Source organism: Ursus maritimus, unplaced genomic scaffold, assembly GCF_017311325.1.
Source record: "Ursus maritimus isolate PB19 unplaced genomic scaffold, ASM1731132v1 scaffold_28, whole genome shotgun sequence".
Lineage (NCBI taxonomy): Eukaryota > Metazoa > Chordata > Mammalia > Carnivora > Ursidae > Ursus > Ursus maritimus.
In genome coordinates this window covers 4460121-4487079 of record NW_024425341.1, presented here as the reverse complement: position 1 = coordinate 4487079, position 26959 = coordinate 4460121, and the positions used below count along the sequence as shown (strand labels likewise).

Here is a 26959-nt window from a genome sequence, read left to right as displayed (position 1 = left end):
GAGAGGGCAAAAATGTAATAAATATAGAAAGCCTGAACAATGCAGTTAAAATATTTGACTCATTAATATACAGAGAGCACTGCATCTAACAAGGGCAGAATGTATTAAATCCTTTCCAAATGCATGTGGACCATTTATAAAATTGACCATATACTGGGCCACAAAGGAAGTCACAACAGATTTCCAAGATTTTACATCATTCAGATTAGGCTCTTTTACCAATATGGAATAAAACTAGATATGAACACAGAAATATAACTTGAAAATCCCCAAATATTTTGAATCTAACCCATACAATTCTAAATTACCCAAGGGTCACAGACACACACACACACACACACGAATTAGAAAATTATTTATAAAAACCCAAATGTTGATACAAATCTTACCAAAACTTGTGTTGCTAGAAACAAAAACTCTTGTATTAGTTATTCATTGACTACAGATAAATTTTTAAATGTGTATATATTATAAAATTAAAAATGCATAAAATCACTGATCTTATCCAAATGAAAGAAACTGAAAGGGGGGAAATAACAAGGTAAAGATAAGAAAGCAATAAATTAGAGTGGAGGGAAAAGACGGTGGAGGAGTAGGGGACCCTATATCAACCAGTCCCCTGAATTTAGCTGGATATCTACCAAACCATTCTGAACACCCAAAAAATCACCTGAAATGTAAGAAGTTATATCTGGATTTCTATAAGCAGAAAATCTCTGGCTGTCTCGAGGTATGAAGCAGAGAGCCATGATTCTGCGTGCAGATATTGAAAGATAAACAGAAGGGGGAGGGAGCCGCCATAAGCACTGGTTCCAGGAAGGTGAAATAACATAGGAGCACAAAAGTGTCCAGCGTTGGGACTGGGCACAGACTTGCAGACTGGTAGCGGTGGGGAAAGGACTTTAGTGCAGCCCCCAAACAGGAACGAGTTGCTGCAGGAGTATGAGTGTGCGATTTGCGGGCAGCTTGCGGTGTTAGAAGCACAAACGGCAGAGGTGGCCTGGCCCTGGGTTCCACCTCTGGGAGTGTTGCTGTGGGGCAAACAACCAGGGAGGCTCGTTTTTTAGCAGCGCAGACAGGAATGGAGACAGTATCTCCTGGAGAGCTCAGTGAAGAGCAGACTGCAATTTCTCTGTTCTGAGACAGAGGTTTGGATGTGGTCACTTCTGCTCTGACTCTCAGAGGACACATGGAAAACTGCCACAGAAAGCCACCAGAGAACAAAAGACCCAAAAAACCGGTTTTCACTGAGCCCATGCCCCCCCTCCCCCAACAGTAACAGTGCACCAGTCCCCTCTGCCAGAAGACAGTCTGGAAGAACAAGACAGCAACCCTAGGTTCCAATAAATCAGGTGCATCTTGCTTGGGTTGTGGTGAATACTTTGGACTCTGTATGTTCCCTCAGCCACCCTCCAACAGAATGACTAAGAGGAGGAACCCCCAACAAAGAAAAGAATCAGAGACTATGGCCTCTGCCACAGACGTAATGGATATGGATATAAGCAAGATGTCAGAAATAGATTTCAGAGTAACAATTATGAGGATATCTGTGCTTGAGAAAAATATTAGTGACAATATAGAATCTCTAAGGGCAGAAATGAGATCTACTCAGGCTGAACTTAAAAATGTTATGAATGCAATGCAGTCTAAACTGCATATACTGCTAGGGTAAATGAAGCAGAAGAACAAGTTAGTGAGCTAGAAGATAAGAGGATAGAAAAGAAGGAAATGGAGGAGTCATGGGAAAAAAAGATTCAAGCTCAAGGAATCAGACTGAGAAAGATTAATGATGCAATGAAAATTTCCAATGTCAGAATTATTAGGAACCCTGAGGGGATGGGGAGAGAGAGAGGTCTAGAAGATATTTTTGAGCAAATTGTAGCTGAGAACTTCCCTAATCTGGGGAAGGAAACAAGCATCTGTGTCCAAGAGGCAGAGAGGACCCCTCCCAAGATCAATGAGAACAGACCGACGCCCCAACATATAACTGTACAATTACACAATTATACATACACAAGCCAACTGTTAACCAAAATAAAGAAACATATTGATAATAATACTTTAATAGTAGGAGACATCAACACTCCACTCTCAGCAACAGACAGATCATCTAAGCAGAAGTTCAACAAAGAAGCAAGAGCTTTGAATGACACACTGGACCAGATGGGCTTCATAGATATGTACAGAACATTTCACCCTAAAACAGAATACTCATTCTTCTCAAACGCACACGGAATTTTCTCCAGAATAGACCACATAGATCACAAATCAGATCTCAACTGATACCAAAATATTGAGATTATCCCCTGCATATTTTCAGACCACAATGCTTTGAAACTGAAACTCAATCACAAGGAAAAATTTGGAGGGAATTCAAACACTTGGAAGCTAAAGACCATCCTGCTTAAGAATGTTTGGGTCAACCAGGAAATTAAAGAAGAACTTAAATAATTCATGGAAACCAATGAGAATGAAAGCACATTGGTCCAAAACTTATGGGATACTGCAAAGGTGGTCCTAAGGGGGAAATACATAGCCATCCAAGCCTCACTCAAAAAAACAGAAAAATCCCAGATACATGAGTTAACTTTACACCTTAAAGAACAGGAGAAAGAACAACAAATAAACCCTAAGCCAAGCAGGAGAAGAGAAATAATTAAAATTAGAGCAGAGATCAATGTATTAAACACCAGAAATACAGTAGAGCAGATCAGCAAAACTAGAAGCTAGTTCTTTGAAGGAATTAATAAAAATCAATAAACCACTAGAGACTATACAAAAAAAAGAAAAAAAAAAGACCCAAATTAACAAAATTATGAATGAAAGGGGAGAGATCATTACTAACACCAAGGAAATAGAAATAATTACTAGAAATTATTATCAGCAACTATATGCCAACAAATTAAGCAACCTGGAAGAAATGGATGCCTTCCTGGAAACCTATAAACTACCAAGACTTAAACAGGAGGAAATCGAGAACCTGAATAGACCAATAACCAGTAACGAAATTGGAGCAATGATCAAAAATCTCCCAAAAAACAAGACTCCAGGGCCTGATGGATTCCCAGAGGAATTCTACCAAACATTTAAAAAAGAACTAATACCTATTCTCCTGAAGCTGTTTCAAAAAACAGAATCAAGGAAAACTTCCAAACTCATTCTATGAAGCCAGCATTACCTTGATCCCAAAACCAGGCAAAGAACCCATCAAAACAGAAAATTACAGACCAATATCCCTAATGAAAACAGAGGCCAAAATTCTCAACAAGATCTGAGCCAATAGGATCCTACAGTACATTAAAAGGATTATCCTTCATGACCAGGTGGGATTTTTGCCTGGGTTGCAAGGGTGGTTCAACATTCGCAATGCAATCAGTGTGATAGAACACATTAATAAGAGAAGAGACAAGAAAAATATAATCCTCTCAATAGATGCAGAAAAAGCATTTGACAAAATACAACATCCTTTCCTGATTAAAACTCTGCAGAGTGTAGGGATAGACAGAACATTCCTCAATTTCATTAAAAAAATCTATGAAAAGCCCACAGTGAATATCATTCTCAAATTGGAATATCATATTCAAATTGGAAAAGAAGAAGTCAAACTCTCTCTTCACAGATGACATGATACTTTATGTGGAAAACCCAAAAGACTCCACCCCCAAATTACTAAAAGTCATACAGCAATTCAGCAATGTGGCAGGCTACAAAATCAATGCACAGAAATCAGTTGCTTTTCTATACACTAACAATGTAACTGTAGAAAGAAAATTTAGGGAATCGATTCCATTTACAATAGCACTAAAACCCATAAGATACCTTGGAATAAACCTAGCCAAAGAGGTAAAGGATCTATACTATAGAAACTATAGAACACTTATGAAAGAAATTGAAGAAGACACAGAAAGATGGAAAAATTTCTGTGCTCACGGATCGGAAGAATAAACGTTGTTAAAATGTCTATGGTGCCCAGAGCAATCTACACTTTCAATGCCATCCCAATCAAAATACCAATGGCATTTTCAAAGAGTTGGAACAAAAAATCCTAAAATTTGTATGGATCCAGAAAAGACCCCAAATTGTGAAGGAAATGTTGAAAAAGAAAAACAAAGCTGGGGACATCACGTTGCCTGATTTCAAGCTATACCACAAAGCTGTGATCACAAAGACAGCACAGTACTGGCACAAAAACAGACACATAGACCAATGGGACAGAATAGAGACTCTAGAAATGGACCCTCAGATCTATGGTCCACTAATCTTTGACAAAGCAGGAAAAAAACATCCAGTGGAAGAAAGACATTCTCTTCAATAAATGGTGCTGGGAAAATAGGACAGCTATATACAGAAGAATGAAACTTGACCATTCTCTCACACCATACACAAAGATAAAGTCTAAATGGATGAAAGACCTCAGTGTGAGACAGGAATCCACCAAAATCCTAGAGGAGAACATAGGCAGTAATGTCTTTGACATCAGCTATAGCAACTTCTTTCATGACATGTCTCCAAAGGCAAGGGAAACAAAAGCAAAAATGAACTTTTGGAACTTCATCAAGATAAAAAGCTTCTGCACAGCAAAGGAAACAGTCAACAAAACTAACAGGCAACCCACGGAATGGGAGAAGATATTTGCAAATGACATTTCATATAAAGGGCTGGTATCCAAGATCTATAAAGAACTTCTCAAACTCAACACCCAAAAAACAAATAATCAAGTCAAAAAATGGACAGAAGACATGAACAGATACTTTTCCAAAGAACACATATGAATGGCTAACAGACACATGAAAATATGTTCAACATCATTAGCTATCAGAGAAACACAAATCAAAACCACATTGAGATACCACCTTACACCAGTTAGAATGGCAAAAATTAACAAGGCAGGAAATGAGAAATGTTGGAGGGGATGTGGAGAAAGGGGAACCCTCTTACACTGTTGGTGGGAATGCAAATTGGTACAACCACTTTGGAAAACAATGTGGAGATTCCTCAAAAAGTTAAAAATAGAGCTACCCTATGACCCAACAATTGCACTACTGGGTATTTACTTCAAAGATACAGATGTAGTGAAAGAAGGGCCACATGCACCCCAATGTTCATAGCAGCAATGTCCACAACAGCCAAACTGTGGAAGGAGCCAAGATGTCCTTCAACAGACAAATGGATAAAGAAAATGTGGTACAATGGAGTATTACTCAGCCATCAGAAAGACTGAATAGCCATCATTTGCAACAACATGGATGGAACTGGAGGGGATTATGCTAAGTGAAACAAGCTAAGCAGAAAAAGACAACTATCATATGGTTTCACTCATATGTGGAACAAAAGGAATAACATGGAGGACATTCGGAGAAGGAAGGGAAAAATGAAGGGAGGAAAATCAGAGGGGGAGAAGAACCATGAGACACTATGGACACCGTGAAACAGACTGAGGGTTTCAGAGGGGAAGGGGATGGGGGGACAGGTTGCCCTGGTGATGGTTATTAAGGAAGGCACTTATTGCAATGAGCACTTGGGTGTTATACAAAAACAATGAATCATGGAACACTAAAAAGAATATTTTTTTTTGAAGAAAAAAATTGAAAAAAAAACAGTTTTGGTTTAAATAAAAAAAAAGAAAGCAATAAATTGGGAAATAAACATCAAAATCAAGGAATAAAAATAAAGGTTCTTTGAAAAGATGGATATAATTGATACACCCCTAATAAGTACTATCATGAAATTGAGGGATGATATAAATTACCAATATCAGGAATAAAAGAGAGGCCAAAAAATACATCCTACAAGATAATAAAAGGATAATAATGGATTATTAAAATGTTTAGGCCAATAATTTTTATTTTATTTTTTTCTCTTTGTAGGTTTCAAGTTCTTGTTTAAATTCTAGTTGGTTAACATCCACTGTAAAGTTGGTTTCAGAAGTAGAATTTAGTGATTCATCACTTACATATAACAGCCAGGGCTTATCACGAAATGTTCCCTCCTTAATACCCAACATCCATCTAGCCCACCTCCCCCATCCATCAACTTCCAGTTTGTTCTCTACAGTTAATAGTCTCTTAGAGTTTGCCACCAAGAGTGTGAAAGAGTTCCCCTTTCTCTGCGTCTTCACCACACCTGTTGCCTCCTGTGTTGTTAATTTTAGCCATTCTGACAGGTATGAGGTGGTATCTCATCATGGTTTTGATTTGTATTTCTCTGGTGGTGAGTGAGTTGAGCATCTTGTCATGTGTTTGTTAGCCATCTGTATATCTTCTTTGGGAATATGTCTATTCATGTCTTCTGACCATTTCTTAACCAGATTGTTTGGTTTTTGTTGTTGAGTTTAATAAATTCTTTATACATTTTGGATATTAACCTTTCATCAGATATGTCATTTGCAAATATCTTCTCCCATTCCATAGGTTGCGTTCTAGCTTTATTTAATGTTTCCTTCACTGCACAGAAGTGTTTTATCATGATGAAGGCCAAATAGTTAATTTTTGCTTTTGTTTCCCTTGCCTCCAGAGATGTGTCCAGTAAAAAGTTGTTGCAGCCGATGTCAAAGAGGTTGCTGCCTCTGTTCTCCTCTACAATTTTGATGGTTTCCTGTCTCATATTTAGGTCTTTCACAAATTTTTAATTTATTTTTGTGGATGGTGTAGAAAGTGGTCCAGTCTCATTCTTTTGTGTGTTGATATCCAGTTTGCCCAACACCACTTGTTGAAGTCTGTCTTTTTTTTAGATAGAATATTCTCTCCTGATTTGTTGATGATTAGTTGACCATAGCATTGAGGGCCCATTTCTGGGTTTTCTATTCTGTTTCATTCATCTATGTGTTTATCATACTGTCTTGATGACTAGAGCTTTGTAATATTATTCTTTGAAATCCAGAATTGTGATGCTCTGCTTTTCTTTTTCAAGATTGCTTTGGCTATTCAGGGTCTTTCGTGGTTCAGTACAAATTTTAGGATTGTTTGATCTAGTTCTGTGAAAAACGCTGTGGTGTTTTGATAGGGATTGTACTAAATGTATAGTTCACTTTGGGTAGTATAGAAATTTTAACAATATTTGTTCTTACAATCCATGAGCATGGAATGCTTTCCCATTCCTCTTCAATTTCTTTCATAAGTGTTCTATAGTTTTCAGAGTACAGATCTTTTCTCTCTTTAGTTACGTGTATTCCTAACTATAGTATGGTTTTTGGTGCAATTGTAAATGGGATTGATTCCTTGATTTCTTTCTGCTGCTTCATTATTAGCATATAGAAATGCAACATATTTCTGTATCTTTATTTTGTAGCCCATGACTTTACTGAATTTGTGTATCAGTCCCAGCAAATTTTTGATGGAGTGTTTTGGGTTTTCTACAGAGTATCATGTCATCTGCAAATAGTGAAAGTTTGACTTCTTCCTTGCTGATTTGGATGTCTTTTGTATTTTTTTTGTTGTCTGGTTGCTGAGGCAAGAACTTCCAGTACTATGTTAAAAAAAACAACGGTGACGGTGGACATCCCTGTCTTGGTCCTGACCACAGAGGAAAAGTTCTGTTTTTCCCATTGAGGATGTTATTAGCTGTTGTCTTTCATATGTGCCTTTTATGATATTGAGGTGTGTCCCCTCTATCCCTACACTGCAGAGATTTTTTATCAAGAAAAGATGCTATATTTTGTGAAATGCTTTTTCTGCATCTATTGAGAGAATCATATGGTTCTTGTCCTTTCTTTTATTAAGGTTGTGTATCACACTGATTGATTTCTGGATGTTGAACCACGCCTGCAATCCAAGAATAAATTCCATTTGGTCATGGTGAACAATCCTTTTAATATACTGTTGGATCCTATTAGCTAGTATCTTGGGAGAATTTTGGCATCTATGTTCATCAGGGATATTGGTCTATAATTCTCTTTGTTGCAGGTCTTTGGTTTTGGGATCAAGGAAATGCTGGCTTCATAGGATGAGTTTGGAAGTTTTGGAAGTTTGGAAGTTTGGAAGTTGGAAATGGAAGTTTCTTCCATTTCCATTTTTTGAAACAACTTCTGAAGAATAGGTATTAATGCTTCTTTAAATGTTTGGTAGAATTCTGCTGGAGGCCGTCTGGCCCTGGAGTATGTTAGGAGATTTTTGATTACTGCTTCAATTTCTTTACTGGTTATGGGTCTGTTCAAATTTTCTGTTTCATCTTGTTTCAATTTTGGTAGTTTATATATTTATAGTAACTTATCTATTTCTTCCCAATTGTGCAATTTTTGGCATATTTTTCATAATATATTCTTATGATTGTATTTCTGCAGTGTTGGTTGTGATCTCTTTCATTCATGATTTTATTTGGGTCCTTTCTCTTTTCTTTTTGAAAAGTCTGGCTAGAAGTTTATCAATTTTATTAATTATTTCAAAGAACCAGCTCCTAGATTCACTGATCCATCTGGATTTTTGTTTGTTTGTTTGTTTGCTTGTTTGTTTATCATTGCTTTCTGCTCTTATCTTTATTATTATCCTTCTTCTCCTGACTTAGGCTTTATTTACTATTCTTTTTGATGCTCCTTTAGGTTTAGGTTAGGTTGTATATTTGAGACTTTTCTTGTTTTTTTTGAGGAATGCCTGCATTGCTATATTCTTCCCTCTTTTGACTACTTTTGCTGCATCCCAAAAGTTTCAGACTGTCATGTTTTCATTTTCATTTGCTTCTATCTATTTCTTCATTTCTTCTTTAATTTCCTGGTTAACCCATTCATTCTTCAGTAGGATGTTCTTTAACCTCCATGTATTGGTGGTCTTTCCAATTTTTTTTTTCCTGTAGGTGACTTTTACTTTCATAGCTTTGAGGTTTGAAAATATGCATGGTATGATCTCAGTTTTTTGTACCAGTTGAAACCTGATTTGTGACCCGGTATGTGATCTATTCTGGAAAATGTTCCATGTGCCCTTGAGAAGAATGTGTATTCTGCTGTTTTAGAATGAAATGTTCTGAGTATATCTGTTAAGTCCATCTGGTTCAGTGTGTCATCCAAAGCCTTTGTTTCCTTGTCGGTTTTCTGCTTTGATGATCTGCCCATTGCTCTAAGTGAGGTGTTTAAGTCCCCTACTATTATTGTATTATTATCTATGAGTTTCTTTGTGTTTGTTATTAATTGATTTATATATTTGGGTGCTCCCAAGTTGGGGGCATAAATATTTATAATTGTTAGATGTTCTTATTGGTTAGACTCCTTTAGTATGATAGGGTCTGCACTGTTGGCACTGTGCTCATCACTCAAGTCCATCCGTGCTGATGGGCTGGGGATAAAATTGGCATTAGCTCACTCTCATCCCCAAAGAGGGAAATTTGCACCTGTCACTGTTCAGGAAGCCCTCCCAGAAGACTGAACAATCTCTGCTCATGTGTCCCAGGGGTCCCTCAGATCCCTCCCTTCACCCTGTCTGTGTCCGAGCCTTCTGCCTACCCAGTTGCTCAGTGCTCCTGTCTTTTATCTCAGGCATAGCAGTTGGGTTTCAAAACTTCAATTTTAGGAACATGATGCAGTGCAGGCCCACAATGATCCTCTGGGGGAGGCTCTTGCTACACTGTGGCTGGAGGTGGTTTGTCCCACATGAGCAGTTGAATGAACATGCAGGTGCTTGAGATTTACGGTAGTGTAGCAAAAAGCCAGTGTCCACATTAACTGCCCTCAACAGGTGCCTCTGTGCCTATGCTAAGGAACAGAGCATCTCGATGGTGTCTGCCATCTCTTTTGTCCTGTGAGAGGCAGTGTCACCTCTCCCAAAGTGAAAGGAAACTGTCTCTCCCAACGTGATTCAGAGGATCCTCAGACAACACTGTCAGCTCCCGGGCCTCTGACCTCCTTCTCCACAGGAGCATTTCTGTGTCTGCCAGGCTCTATCCCGGCAATGACATGAACTTCTAAAACTTCAGACTTTGAGCCCTACTGCTTATAAACACTTTCAACAATCAGCTCCTCTCAATTTTTCCAGTCAGTGGTTTTAGGGAAATGTTTTTTCTTGTGCAATCCCCTGCACACTGCTTTTTCTCCCTCTTCTTTCTCTGTGATCATGGCTCTTTCCCCTCTGTAGCACTCCAGATTCTTTTCTCCCTCAAATCATGTCTCCATTCCTCCTACCTCTTACCTTCCAATGATGTGACCTCTTTTGTCCCTCTAGTTGGCAGTTTGTTCTGTCAGTCCTCAGATTGATTTCTTGGGTGTTCAGAATGACTTGATATTTATCTAACTGTGTTCAAAGGACAAGGCAAGCTAGAGCCCCCCTACTAGTCCAGCGTCTTAACTCTGCAATAATTTTTTAATGTTGATAAATTTAAAAACACTGCTTACCAAAAATTACACAGATAAAGTTGAAAAACATATAATCATATCACCATCAAAATGGAATATGCAATAAAACTTTCCAAAAAATGAATCGCTGGGCTAAGAGGGCTGCAAGAGTGAATTCTTACAGACATTTAGAGAAGAAATTAAAACATCCATACCCCAAATCTTCCAGAATATAAGAAAAAGGTAAAAACACCCTAATTCATGTTATGAAAGCTGCACTACCTTAACAACAGCTTAACAAGAAAAGATCACATTTTTGATATTATAAAAAATATAGTCTTGATATAATCATGAGAAAGTATGGGACAAACTCATATTGAGGGACATACAGCAAGGCAACTGGAAATTGTTCTCCGATACAAGAAAGGTATCAGGAAAGAGAAGAAGCATTCCAAGGTATAGGAAACACAAAGAAAGACCATAATACCATAACATACTAGAGGAAAAGAAGAAACGATAACTCAATGAAGTGTAGGATCCTGGATTAGAGGTTGGACAAGAAAAACATTTGTGGGGAAACTGTCAAAATCAAACAAAATCTATAGACGAGTAAATAGTTTTGTAAGAATGTTAATTTTCATATTTGATGACTTCATTGTAAAACTTAAGAGTGAAAATCTTGATCACTATCAGATCACTGATGGCAATGGTGAGCAATAGAAACGGTGATATCACTACAAAGTTACCAATTTTTTAAAGATAAAAAGTAGGTAGTTTCAATAAATGTATTTCAATAATTTGAAAACTTATATGATATTTAAAAAAACCTTGAAAACCTAACTTACAGAAAGTGAAACAAAAATAAATAAATCTGAACTGCTTTATATATGTCAAAGCAATTAAATCAGTACTTAAAAATATTCCCTTTAAGCAAACTTAAGATCTACATGGCTTCAGATGTGAATGCTTCCAAATACACATGGAAGAAATCAAACCCATAATGTATAAATCTTGAAAAAAACATAATAACTCATTTTATGAGACTTGCATAAGCTTAATACGATGAAATAAAACATTATAAGGAAGGACATTAGATATCATTATTTCTTAAACACAAACCCTAAAATCCCAAACAGAATATTAAGTAAAAAAATCCATGATTTGTAAAAATGAGTAAAATATAATAATTAAGTAACATATAAAATAGCTACTGTATAAGGTAGGGGGGAAGTTAGGAATATACACAATACATTCATATGTATTAGAGAACCAAGCTAAGATAACAAAGCAAGAAAAGGAATTACAAGTAAAGAAGTAAAAAATACAAAAACTAGAAAAGGAAATCTAAGATTAGAAAAGAGAAATTAAAAATATCATTATTCAAATAAGAAGCTAAAAAAAACCTCAAAAGAGTTAACAATCCAATTAGGCATGATCACAGGATATAAAATGAATACGTACATATCAATAGTATTTCCATAAACTAACAAGAAAAATTGAAATGTTAAAGTAAAAAAAATATATTACTATAGACCATCAAATGCATAACAATAAAACTAAAAAGGATGTTCCGGAAAACAACAGAATACTGGTGAAAGAATTAACAAAAAAATGTAAAGATGTGTGTGTATTAGATTGGAAGACTCAATACTGTTAAGATGACAATTCTTCCCAAAGTGATATACGCATTCAATGCAATCCCCGAATCAAAATCACAGCTGTATTATGCATTCTGTGTGTGTGTGTGTGTGTGTGTGTAAATTTAGAATAATTCTAAAATATGTTTAAAGGAAAAAGACCCAGAACAGTCAAAGCAATAGTGAAGAATAAGAAGAGGATTTAAACATAGATTAAATGGAAATAAAGCTATAGTAATCAGTATAGTGTAGAATTGATTTAACAAAATATAAATTAACCAATGGGGGGAAAAGAAAAGAGAGATTTGAGAGAAATAGGCCATACATATTCCATTACTTGATGTTTTAAAAAATTGCCAGCAAAATTGAATGAAATAAGACAGGTCTTTCTAGAAATGGTGTTGGAGCAAATGAATATGGAAAAAATAAACTTTAACCCCTACTTCACACCACATATTTTTACCAATTAGAGATGATCATAAAACTGTATGTGAAAAGGTAAATAAAAATAAATTCCAAAACAGAAGTAAAAATATTTACGTCCTTGGAGTAAGAAAATATTTCTTAAATGGAAAAGATAATGATAAAAATCATATATTGGACTTGAATGCATAATAATTAAGAAATATGTCCATCAGGACTTCCGGTTAAGATGGCGGAGGAGTAGGAGACACCTTTTTCAGCCGGTCCCCTGAGTCGAGCTGGATAGGTACCAGACCAGCCTAAACAACCACGGAACCAGCCTGAGACGCAGGAAGATGCATCTGGATCTCTACAAATGAACATCTGCAGCGCTGAGTATTGAGGTACGAAGCGGGGAGCCATGAAACCGTGCACAGATATCGGAAGATAAACGGAAAGGGGAGGGAGCCGCTGCGTTCGGGCGCCGGGAAGCAGTAGCCACTTGCACGGGAGAGCAGGCGGGCTCGCGGTCGGCACCGCAAAACAGCAGACTGAGACCGTGAGCCGGGTAAACGCGCCACCAGGCATCTCGCGGATCACCGGAATCCCGGTGCGCTCACTGGATCCAGACTGAGACCGGGAGCTTCCGGAGCGCGCGCGGGGCAGCTGGCGGCGTTAGAAACACAAAGACTGAGAGCGCGCCCGGCCCTGGAAGTGAGGCTGGAGACGCCCGGTGTGGGGCGCCACATCCCGGGACGCTGCAGGTGAGAGCAGCACCAACAGAAACAGGGAGTTAAAGTGGCCAGAACATTAGTAGAGAAGCGGGCATAATCCCTCTGTTCTGAGACAGAGGATGAGTCGCCGCTGCTGCTCTGAAGCTCTCAGAGGCTTCAGCAGACCGCCAGGAAAGCCGCCAGGGAGCAAAAGCCTGGAAATACCGGCTCAGAGGTGCCCATCCATCCCCTCGCAGGGGACCGGAGCTCTACCAAACTGCAGGGTTGCTGAGTATCGGCACTGTCAGGCCCCTCCCCCAGAAAGGAGCTGAAAATCAAGAAGCCCACAACCCGGGAGCCTGGGTGGCGCAGTCATTGAGCGCCTGTCTTAACGGCTGGCGTGATCCCGGCATTCCGGAAAGGAGTCCCTCATCCGGCTCCTCACTGCAGGAGCCTGTCTTCCTCCCCACTCCCCTGCTTCTGTTCCCTCTCTTGCTGGTTGGCTGCCATAATAATAAATAAATCATTTTAAAAGAAGAAGCCACATCCCTAAGATCCCTATAAAACAAAGGGAGCCTGGACCTAGGGACCCAGTCACATAATTTGAGGCTCTGGACAACCCTGCAACCTCTCCTCATCAGAATGACAAGAGGGAGAACCCCCCCAGCAAAGAAAAGACAGTGTAGTAGGTGGCCTCTGCCACAGAAATAATGGATATGGATGTAACCAAAGTATCAGAAGTAGGATTCCAGGTAACGATGTGTCAAAATGATGATAGATGAAAAACTATTAGCCAGAAAAGGTTGCTGAGAATATATAGAATCCCTAAGGACAGAAATGGCGAATCTGACAGAAATTAAAAATTCTATATGAGCCAAATGCAGGCAAAACTAGAGCTCCTTGACCAGATTTGCAGGAAGCAGAGGAATGGAGTTAGTGATTGGAGGATGGGGTTAATAGGAAAAAGTTAGAAAATAGAAGATGGTCTTAAAAAAATCCCTTGCCCACGAATGTAAGGGTTACGGGAGATTACTGACTCAATGAAAAGATCAATGTTAGAATCATCGGCATCCCGAGGGGTGGAGAAAAACAGAGGTCTAGAGAATATTTGAACAAATTGTAGCTGAAAACTTACCTAATCTAGACCAGAAACAAACATTCGTGTCCAAGAGGCAGAGGACCCCTCCCAAGCTCCAACCACGACAAACCTACAGCCAACCGCCGTCATGAGGCATTTGCAAATATTAGATCAAGGATACAATATTGAGCGGCCAGAGACAAAGAAATTTCTCCGTAAAGCAAGGCATCAGAATTACGTCAGACCTGTCACACAGACCTGGAATAGAGAAAGGGTTGGGGAGCATATCCAAATCTTTCAGAGAAAAACATGCACCAAGGATCCTTTATCAACAGAAGCTGTCATTCGAGTGATGGAGAAATAAAGACATTTCAAAATCGCCAGTCTACCTATTAATTTGTAACACAGAAACCATGACCCTAGAGAGATATTACTGGAGGGTTCCATAAAAGTAAAAAGGCCCCAAGAAGTCAGAACAGAAAGTCACACCAATACATACAAAGACTTTACTGCAACATGGCATCATTAAAATCATATCTCTCAGTAATCAGTCTTAATAATAAATGGTTTTAACGCTTCCCATAAATGGCACAGGGTTAAGATTGGATAAAAGAAATGACCCATCCATTTGCTGTCTACAAGAGACTCATTTAGACCCAAAGATGCATTCAGACTGAGAGAATAAGGGGATGGTACCATCTTTCAAAATGGATATAAAGAAACCTGGGGTATAATACTCATATCAGATACTTGGATTTTAAACTACAGACTATAGTTGAGAGGCAGAAGGGCACTATATTATTCTTGAAGATAATTTCAACATCTATATGACGATATAAATATATATCCCCAACAGGAGCAGCAAAGATACACAAAACTCTTAGAAGAAAGAGAGCATATAAATAAAAATACATTGGTAGGGGACCTCAACACTCCACTTACAGAAATAGACAGAGCACTATAAAAACTAAGCAAAGAATCAAAGGCTTTGAGTGCTCATCTCGACAAGTTGGACCTCATAGATATATATAGAAAATAACCCCAGGACCAAAGAATACTCATTCATATAAATGCTGTGAGAATTCTCAAGAAGAGACCATGTTCTGGACACAAACACAGTCTCAACCGATACCAAAGATTGAATATATAATTCTCAGACCAAAAGCTAAGAAGGTGAATTCAACCACAAGGAATGGAAGAAATTCAAACACTTGGAGACTAAGAACCATCTCTCAGGATGACTGTAAACCAGAGTCAAAAATCATAAACAATTTATGGAGACCAATAGAGATGAAAATACATGTAGATCAACCTATGGGATGCCTCCGATCTGGAAATACATACATAATCAAGCCTCACTCAAAAGATAAAAAAATCTAAAATGCAGTTTTTATATTCTCTCTAAAGCTGTTAAACAGCAACAGGAGAGCCTAATCAAGAGGAAGCAGTTGAATTAGAAGCTGAAATCAATCAAAGCAAAAAAGTACAGTAGAACAAGTCAACAGACTAGAAGCTGGTTCTTGAAGAATCAATAAAATTGACAGACTGGCAGACTTATCCAAAAGAAAGAAGAAAGGACTCCAGATTATAATTGAATGAAAAGAAAGGAGGTCTACGTAACACCATTGAAATTGGAAGGATTATTAGAAATTTTTTAAACAGCTATATGCCAATAAACTATAACAATCTGGAAGAGATAGATCCTTCCTGGAAACCTATAAATACTCTAAGAGTGAAACAGGAAGAAATTGATTTCTTAAAAGGCCAATTAATGAAGAAATTGAGTCAGTGATAACAACCTTCAAAACAACAAACTCCAGGCCGGATGGTTTTCCTGGGGAATTCTACCAAGCATCAAAGAAGAAATATACTACTATCCTAAACTATTTCAAAAATAGAAAGCAAGCTACTCATTCTATGAGGCCAATTATATCCTGACCAGGCAAAGACCCCTCAAAAGGAGAATTACAAGACCGTCCCTAATGAATATGGATGCCAAAATCCTCAACAAGATAGTCTAATAAGTCCAAAAGTAATTAAAGGGTTATCCATCACGATCAATGGGATTCTACCTGGGATACAGCGTGGTTCAATACGCAAATCATCAGTGTGATACATCATATCAGAAAAGACTCAGGAAATATGTCCTCTCAATCGATGCCGAAAAAGCATTTGACAAAATACAGCATCCTTTCCAGTTAACCATTCAAGATTAGAATGAGAGAGTGCATTTCTCAATCTCATAAAGCCATCTATGAAAGCCTACTGCATAATATTCCTCAATGGGGAAAAGCTGAAGCTTTCCCTTAAGATCAGAACTAACAAGGATGCCCACTCTCATCATTATTTTCAACATAATTCGAAGTCCTTAAACACAATCAGGCGACAAAAGGATAAAGAATTCAAATCGATAAAGAAGAAGTCAAATGTCTTCTAAGCCATGGATGACATATAGTCTATATGGAAAACCCAAAAGACCACTCCAAACTATTAAAGTTAATAGAGCAATTCATGAAGTGGGATACAAAATCATCTCAGAAATCAGTTGCATTTCTATACCACGAATAACGAGAGGAAGAAGAAATTAGGAATCCATCCATTTACAATAGCCCAAAAACCATACGTTACCTTGGATACTTACAGAGAGGCAGTAAGGACCTATATTCTAGAAACTATAAATCACTCTTGAAAGACATTGAGGAAGACATAAAAGAATGAAAAGATATTCATGCTCATGGATCAGAAAAATTAACATAGTTAAAATGTCACTACTACCCAGAGCAATCTACACTTTCAATACTATCCAGTCAACCGAGGACATTTTTCAAAGCTAACTAAACAGTCCTTAAATTTGTATGGAACAAGAAAAGGCCCGAATCTCCAAGAACTTGAAAAGGAAAAACAAAGCTGGCATCACAATGCGGATTCAGCGCTATTACTGACTGTGATCCACAAGACAGCATGTACTGGCACAAAACAGACACATAGACCAATGGAACAGAATAGAGAGCAGAAATGGACCCTCGGCTCTTTGGGCACTAATCTTTGATAAACGGGAAAACATCCGGTGGGAAAAAGACAGTCTCTTCACAAATGGTGCTGGGAAAATTGGACAGCTACATGCAAAAAGAATGAAACTTGACCACTATCTCACACCATACACAAAAATAAACTCCAAATGGATGAAAGACCTTGATGTGAGACAGGAATCCATCACCTAGAGGAGAACATGAAGCAACCTCTACGACATCGCCAAGCAACCTTTTCATGACACATCCCCAAAGGCAAGAGAAACAAAAGATAAAATGAATTTATGGGACTTCATCAAGATTAAAAGTTTCTGCACAGCCAAAGAAACAGTCAAGAAAAACTAAAAGGCAGCCACATGAGATGGGAGAAGATATTTCCAAATGACACTACAGAATAAGGACTGGTATCAAGATCTACAAAGAACTTCTCAAACTCAATACATGAGAAACAAATAAACAAATCAAAAATGGGCAGAAGATATGAACAGACACTTTTCCAATGAAGACATACAAATGGCTAACAGACACATGAAAAGTATTCAAAATCATTAGATCAAGGAAATCCAAATCAAAACCACACTGAGATCCACCTTCGCCAGTGAGAATGGCAAAAATACCAAGGCAAGAAACAATTGTTGGAGAGGATGTGGAGAAAGGGGATCCCTCCTACATTGTTGGTGGGAATGCAAGTTGGTACACCACTCTGGAAAACAGTGTGGTGGTCCCTTAAAGTTAAAAATTGAGCTCCCTATAATCCAGCCATTGCACTACTGGGTTTACCCCAAAGATACAGATGTAGTGAAGAGAAGGCCATATGCACCCCAATGTTCATGGCACAATGTCCACAATAGCTAAATCGTGGAAGGAGCCGAGATGCCCTTCAACAGATGACTGAATTAAGAAGTTGTGGTCCATATATACAATGGAATATTACTCAGCAATCAGAAAGAATGAGTTCTCAACATTTGCTACAACATGGACGGCACTGGAGGAAATAATGCTAAGTGAAATAAGTCAAGCAGAGAAAGACAACTATCATATGATTTCTCTCATCTATGCATCATAAGAACTAGGATGATCAGTAGGGGAAGAAAGGGATAAAGAAAGGGGGGATAATCAGAAGGGGGAATGAAACATGAGAGACTATGGACTATGAGAAACAAACTGAGGGCCTCAGAGGGGAGGGGGGTGGGGGAATGGGATAGACCGGTGATGGGTAGTAAGGGGGGCACGTATTGCATGGTGCACTGGGTTTATACGCAACTAATGAATCATTGAGCCTTACATCAGAAACCGGGGATGTACTGTATGGTGACTCACATAATATAATAAAAAATCAAAGAATCAAAAAATAAAAAAATAAAAAAAAAAGAAATATGTCCAATAAAAGACACCATTAAGAGAGTGAAAATATAAGCCTCATACGGGGAGAAGATATCCCCAATATACCATCTGACAAAAGATTCATATTCAAAATATATAAAACCCTACAAAACATTAATAAAAATATTAAAATGAGAAAGGGTGCCTGGGTGGCTCAGTTGGCTAAGTGTCCAGTTCTTGGTTTCAGTCATGATCTCATGGGCTATGGGCTAGAACCCCATGTTGGGCTCCACACTCAGCAGGGAGTCTATTTCAAGAGTCTCTCTCTCTGCTCCTCCCCCTGCTTACATGTTCTCTCTCTCTTCCTCTCTGTCTCAAATAAAATTAATTAATTAATTAATAAAACGGAAAACACATATATTTTCTCTTAAAGACAATATCCAAATAGTCTAGAACAGTATCAAATGTTTTCAAACTCATTAGTTATCAGGTAAATGCTAATAAAAATGACAATATGATCTCATTATACATATACCAGAAGAGCTAAAACTTAAAAAAAAACTATCAATACCAATTGTTTGTGGGGATATGGAAACCTTGGATCTTTCATACATTGTTGATGGGGGAACAAATTGTTATAACCTTTTTTGAAAACTGTCACTATCTCCTAAGGTAACATATACTAACCATATAACATAAGGATTTCACTTCTAGGTAAATATTTAAAAAAAATATGTCTACCAAATGGATATTTTTTCTTAAAAAGACATACAAATAATCAACAGGTACATGAAAAAGGTGCTCAACATCACTATTCATCAAGGTAATGCAAATCAAAACCACAATGAGATATCACCATACACCTGTTGGAATGTCTACTATCCAAAAGACAACGGATTTCAAATGTTGGCAAAGGTGAAGAAAAGGAAATACTTCTACACTATTGGTGAGAATGTAAATTGGTACAGCCATTATGGAAAACAGTATGATGGTTCCTTCAACAGTTAAAAATAAAACTACCATGTGATCCAGCAATTCCATTTCAGGGTATATATACTAAGGAAACAAAATCAGTATCTCAGAGATAGCTGCACTCCCATGTTCAATGCAGCATTATTCATAACAGATTAGATATGAAACCTACCTAAATGCCCATCAACAGATGAACGGATAAAAATACACACACACACACACACACACACACACACACACACAATGGAATATTAGTCATAAAAAAGAAGGAAATCTACTTGCAAAACATGATGAACCTGAAGCACATTACGCTAAGTGAAATAAGCTAGACAGAGAAAGACAAAAACTGTATGGTGTCAATTATATGTAAAATTTAAAAAAAGAAAGAAGAAAGAGAAAAGAAAGAAAGAAAGAAAGAAAGAAAGAAAGAAAGAAAGAAAGAAAGAAAGAAGAAAGAAAGAAAGAAAGAAAGAAAAAAGAAAGAAAGAAAGAAAAGAGAAAGAAAGAAAGAAAAAAAAGAAAAGAAAAGAAAAGAGAATAAAATGGTGGTTGCCAGTGGCTGGAGGGAGAGGAAATGGAGAGATATAGGGCAAAGGGTGTATACTTTCAGTCATAAGAAAGAATAAATTCTGAAGATCTAACACACAACATCGTGACTAGCGTTCATAATATGATATTGTATACTTGAAAGTTGCTGAGAATAGATCTTAAGTGTTCTTACCACACACACTTGTGCATACACACATACACATAAAGAATTGAAAAAAAATTAACTATGTGAGGTAATAGATGTGTTAATTATCTTAGTCTTGGCAATCAATCCACAATGTATATCAAATCATCACATTTTACACTTTAAATATATACAATTGTATTTGTTAATCATTTCTCAATAAAACTAGAAAACATTAAGTAAATTGGTAAGATGGTAAGTATCTGGAATGCTTAAAAAAGTAATATGACCAGAGATATTAAAGCAGGTTAAGGGAAGATCAAGGCTGCTAGAAAGTGAGGTCAAGGAGAGACTGGGCTAAGCTGAGGATGGGGGCAGGGTAGATAGTGTAGGGCATGCTAGGCTAGTTTGGGCTTTTAGTTGTAACTAACAACTAAAATAAAATATTTTTACTTGGAAATAGTTTAAAAATTACATTATGTTTTTGAAATTAAGAAAAAAAATTATTTCATTACTTTCAAAGAAAGAAAGAGAAGAGAGAAAGTAGGAATGAGAGAGGGAAAGAGGGAAGGAAAAGTTTGACTTACCAAAGCTTTTTCCACTATAATGTGAATTTCCAGGTATTGGGGTAATAGTTTTGAAAGAGTTGTTTCCTGAGGAGGCAAAAAAGGGATTTATCAAATGTTAACATGTAAAGTGCAAAGAGTAGCATGTATAGAAGGGAAACACATATAAAAACTTCATGAGGAATTAAATATAAAAATTAATTACAAATCAGAAAATTTCATTTGAAAATATATTCCAGGTTTAAAAGAGGCCCAGTGAGCATGCTGGAGTAATATAAGAACTCAGGTACTCTCTATTAATACTGAATGAGAAAGAAAGTGAACATAAAGATATACATTCTGCTGTCTTCATCTCATGACAAACCTACATTATCAGTTCGCATTTGAAAATTCTTCACACACTGTCCTCCTAAAGACTATGGTAACACCAACCATGGTGCACTGGAAATCTTTAATTCATTCACAGAAAAATATAAGAAATACATGAGAATTCATAGTCTACACAGAAATTTGGGTAAACGGTATACTTTATACTATTAACCATATGGGTACACAAGAAAGAACAAAATGCGCAATATCAGAAATAATTCTGTAGTCTCAGAGTATAGACTGTATGCCCCATTTGATATGATGTAATAATTCTTGATTGTGCCAAGTCAGTCAGCTATATATCATCAATTTATGGTATCATCACTTAACACTGTAATGGTAATTTTTTTTATATGAGCTGTATTCCTAACACACTGAAATTCCATTTTACATATAGAAATTTGAAAAAATTTCTATATTTCTTCATTGATCCAAGTTTCTTGGACTTTCCATATATCTTTTAGACCAAGCTATAAAAATTCTTGCTAGGATTTTAGAGGAATGATGTTAAACCTATACATTCATTTGGAGAAAAATGGAATATTTATTTTGCCGAGTCTCCCAATCCATGATATGTTTCTTCATTTATTGATGTCTTTGATTTATTACATCAGCATTTTGCACTTTTTAATATATAAAACCTGTTTTGCTATATATCTACCTGCAATGTCTGTGTTGCCCCTAAATTCATATGTTGAAACACTCCCAATGTAATTACATTTGGACATGGGGCCTTTGGAAAGAAATTAGATCATGAAGCTAGAGCCCTCATGAATGGGATTAGTGCCCTTACAAGAAGGGACCGAGCGCTAGCTAGTTGTCTCTCTACCATATAAGGATACAGCAAGAAGACAGGCCTCTATGTACCAGGAAGAGGACATTCACCAAAAATCTGAACAAGCTCACATCCTGATTTGGACGTCCAGTCTCCAGAACCACAAGAAATAAATGTTTGTTGTTTAAGCCACTAGTCTACAGTAATTTGTTATAACAGCCTAAACTAAGATACCGTTTTATTCTTTCAGTGATTGAAAATGTTATACATTTTTCCTATAGTCTTCACATATTCATTGTTAATATGTAGAAATGGTTGATTTTTGTATCTTGACCAAGTATTCTGTGACTTCATTGATTTCACTTAGTTTCAGCAGTTATTTTCTATATTTCCTGAGGTTTCTAAGCAAATAATCATGTCATCTGCACATAAAGGCATTCTTATGTTTTCTTTTCTGATCTGTATGTCTTTTATTTCCTTTTCTTGCTTTATTATTCTGCCTAGAAATCCAACACTATCAAATAAGGGTGGCCTTATACCAAACCTTAACAGGAAAGTACTCGGTCTTTCTTCATTAGGTATATTTGCTATCTGCTTTTTTTTTTTTTTTTGGCTGGGTATACTTTATTAATGGTACATGACAAAGTAAGGCTCCCCAAACCCTTCCCCTTCCTCTGGGGGTCTGGGATGAAAACGGTGGAGGTTGGTTCTCAGTGTTTTGGGGGATAAGTTGAGGCAAAGACTCAGCAGCTGAGGGCCTCTCTCTTTCTCTTGCTCGCACTGGGGCAGGTGGTCCAGGGGGCTTACTCCTTGGAGGCCATGTGGACCATAAGGTCCACCACCTGGTTTCTGTAGGCAAATTCACACTCATACCAGGAAATGAACTTGACAAAGTGGTCATTGAGAGCAATGCCAGCCCCAGCATCAAAAAGTGGAAGAGTGGGTGTCACTGTTAAAGTCTCAGGAGACAAGTTGGGGCTCAGTGTACCCAAGGATGCCCTTGAGGGGGCCCTCTGATGCCTGCTTCACCACCTTCTTGATGTCATCATATTTGGCAGCTTTCTCCAGGTGGCAGGTCAGATCCACTACAGACATGTTGGGGGTGGGGACACAGAAAGCCATGCCAGTGAGCTTCCCGTTAAGCTCAGGGATGAACTTGCCTACAGCCTTGGCAGTGCCTGTGGAAGCAGGGATGATGTTCTGGGCAGCTCCTTGGCCGTCATGCCACAGCTTCTCAGAGTGGCCGTCCACAGTCTTCTGGGTGGCAGTGATGGCATGGACGATGATCATGAGTCCTTCCATGATGTTCAAGTTGTTATGGATGACCTTGGCCAGAGGAGACAAGCAGTTGGTGGTGTAAGAGGCATTGCTGACAATCTTGAGGGAGTTGTCATACTTCTCATGGTTCACACCCATCACAAACATGAGGGCATCAGCAGAAGGAGCAGAGATGATGATCCTCTTGGACCCACACTTCAAGTGAGCCCCAGCCTTCTCTATGGTGGTGAAGACCACAGTGGACTCCACAACATACTCAGCACCAGCAATACCCCATTTGATGTTGGCTGTATCTCGCTCCTGGAAGATGGAGATGGACTTTCCATTGATGACAAATTTCCCATTCTCAGCCTTGACTGTGCCATGCAATTTTCCATGGATGGAATCATACTGGAACATGTAGACCATGTAACTGAGGTCAATGAAGGGGTCATTGATGGCCACAATATCTACTTTGCCAGAGTTAAAAGTAGCCCTGGTGACCAGGCACCCAATAGGGCCAAATCTGTTCACTCTGACCTTCACCATCATGTCTCAGGGACGTGTCTTGCACTGCACCAGAGGATGCGGCTGTCTGTTGAACACGGAGGAGCAGAGACTCCTATCTGCTTTTATAGGATTATTTTTTTATCACTAAAACAAGTTACAAGTTTCCAACATCACTGAGAATTTATATAATAAATGAATTTTGAATTGAATTTTGTCTTATTTTTCTGTATTAATTTAGATTGTGCACCTTTTCTTTTTTAACCTAGTAATATGGTAGATTATTTTGGCATATTTTCAAATATTGAACCAGACTTCCATTGCTGGATAAGCAATGCTTAATCATGGTGTGCAATCCTTCTAATAAATTACTCAATTATTTTTTGACAGCATTTTATTTAGAATTTTTACATCTATATTCATGGGTTTGTCTGTTTTGTACTGTTTGTACACAGTTTTAGTATCAGTACAATATTGTCCTCACAAAGTTAGTTGTAAAGTATTCACTTCTCTTCATCTTTGCTGGAGAAATTCTATAGAATTGGCATTAGATATTCTTTTAACATGTATTATAAATTTTACATAAAACCATCTACACCAGAGAGATTTTGCATTTGAGAGATTTTTCCCTGAAAATTCAATGCTTTTTAATGACTACAGGACTGTTTAGGTTGTCTACTCCATCTTGGTTGAGATTTGATAGTGCATTGTTTTTAAGATATTGGCCCCATTTTATTTACATTGCCAAATGTATGTAGTTAGAGTTCTTTGCAGTATTGGTGATCTGGTTGTAGATCAGAGATCAGAAACAAGTGTTGCACAACAAACTATAACCTGTACAAAGTACATATTAATAATTTTTACTTAACCCATCAAAAAACTGAGACTGTGGATTAAACCACTAACCAAAATCTGGAGCGAGAAACGTGTCTGCAGGGAGGGCCAGAAACCAAGTATTTGCTTAGCTGGTTCTAATGACACCAAAAACTGTGTAAGCTGATAAGAATATCCAGCTAGAGATTTTGGCTGAATTTCTAAAGGCCAAGCTTGGCTAGCATAAAAGTGTGAAGTCTCTGGAAGTCATAAAGATAGTTGATTTCACAGATTCTTACAGGCTTTTTCTTTAGGAATTCCATAAGTTACTCACAATAAAGATTAAAGCATGTATTTAAAAAGATACAGTGCTGGCTGAGGAACATCAGCCACTGCAGAAACTACCCAAACTCATCCCCTTTTATCTCCTTTATGACACAAAATCCTTAATCTACTGGAGAAAGTGGAAAGAGGTTTATATCCTGAGGGCACTGGTAAAAACTACATCTGGGAGAGGAAAATGAATAAAAAGGTCTAATTCTGGAAGGAAAGTAAGGAATACTTGTTAGGCCCAGTATTACATCTGGAGGAGAGAGTTGGTGACCTTTGTGAAGACTACATCCCCAAATCCAGGTTCATAGTTTTAATCCAACACGAGTTTTAACCCGAACATCAGAGAATTCCTCTGTTTTCTGCTCCATGCCAAATCCATGACCTGTGCTAAAATGTGTTAAAAAAAATACAGGAAAGACATTTAATTCAATATCTACTGCCTACTGCATTATGTAACATGTTTAGCTTTCACAAAAGAGAGAGAAGGGATACAGACAGGAAAGAAGAAAATGCAATATAAAAGCTATAGCAATGATGAGAATCAGACTTATGAATGACACAGATGTTGGAACTATCAGAAGGAAGATTTAAAGCAATTCCAGTTAATATGTTATAGGCTTTAGTGGAAAATATTAAACAACATGCAACATGAGATGTGCTATTTCAACACCAAATAGTTCCAAAACAACCACCCAATATGAAAAGTAGTTGGTAGTCCCTATCCACATGTGTCTATGAACACTTTATCATTGGGTAGCTTTGTATTGTGTTTTTGATAAGCCAGTGTATGTAACTTTGCAATTAGAAATGATCTGGAAAAGGAAAGAGGTTGTCTGCTTGCCTTTCAGAAAAAAACAAAATAAAAAAAACCCACAGTATTATAATTTTCTCAATAACTTTTAGACAAAACCAATGATTGTCTAGTGAAAGTTTGGCAAACATATCTTCTATTATTTTAAATAAGAATTAATAATGACATATCATGTAAAAATGAAAAATACAGAACGACGCTCAAAAATGTTCCATAGGAGGATGCTGTGACAGCAGACATAAACCACAAAATCCCTACAAGAAAAAAATGTGGAAAACAGAAATTTTGAAGAATACAAACAAATTGACCTAATGAACATCTGTAAAATGCTACACAAAACAACTGCAGGATATATAACGAATATACTAAAGTCAAATGCACTATCTGAACATGATGAAAATCAATTAAATATAAGTGCTAAGAAAGATATCTGAAAATGTCCAATTATGCACACTTCTAAATTTCCCATGAGTCAATGGAGGAATAACAGGTAAATTTTAAAAAGCTACATTAAAAGATTATAAATATACTGTATACAAAATTCAAGAAATGAAAATACATCAATTAAAATCAGGTTGAGAACAACCAAAAATTCTCCTCTACATAAAACCAACAAGAGAACTGGCAAAAATTGTTAGAATCAACTTTTTTCAGATCTCTAGAAATTAACAAATGGCTTGCAGCCTTTGAGGGAGTGTTTATTCAAGAAAAATAACTGATCTGGGTAAAAATCATGATTTTTGTGGAATTTGAATTCATTCTAGTATCTTCTCCCATTAATTGAAAACTAATAGCTCAAATTCGCAGTAAATACCAGCAGACTGGCAACCTCCAGAAAAAGCATAATATGGCTGGAACATCTTCAAAATCTCATTTCCAAAGAAATGTCATGACCTGACCTATTTTATTCCTAGAAAACCTATCTTAAGTTTGTCCACATTGACCTAAATCACATCTTACACAGTGTGAAAAGCACTTTTTCCAAAGGCATTTGTTCTAAACAATTACAGACATTTTTTTTTTGAACTTTACAGTTGTCTGGGGCAGTGAATGACCATGGGGCAAACAGTAGAACAACAAAAAGACGTAGAAGGAATAGCTGGAGAATAAGATATTCACACAGAGCTTTGAAAAACTATGATAAATTTCTGGGAATCTAGCAGATCACACACATGTATCAGGCTAAGTACATCCCCAAGTCTGTACACATACTTAGGAAAGACCTGAAAAGACCCTAAACTCTCATCTCTGATTGATCTTAAGGCTCTGCACAAGCAGAAAGTGAAAGGAAAGGCACAGTTGTTAACTGCCTTAACTGAGTGACAAAGGCATGCTCCAACAGGTACAGCAATACTCTCAGCAACAACTGGGAAACTTATTGTTTCCAAGCATTTGAAGAACTCTGTCTGATCATTAACCCACCAAAATATGGGAGAATAGAGACTTCAG

At 37.4% G+C, this 26959-nt stretch overlaps 1 protein-coding gene and 1 pseudogene across 1 annotated transcript in view; both read right to left on the bottom strand.

Moving 5' to 3' along the window:
* The window catches only part of ADAM18 (ADAM metallopeptidase domain 18), a 181619-nt gene that overhangs the window by 127039 nt on the left and 27621 nt on the right, over positions 1–26959 (bottom strand). The window contains exon 7 of the mRNA XM_040643231.1: positions 20667–20732. Within this exon, the coding sequence (XP_040499165.1) occupies positions 20667–20732 (66 nt within the window). The remainder of the gene's footprint in view (positions 1–20666; positions 20733–26959) is intronic.
* Positions 22578–23610, bottom strand: LOC103677095 (annotated as a pseudogene).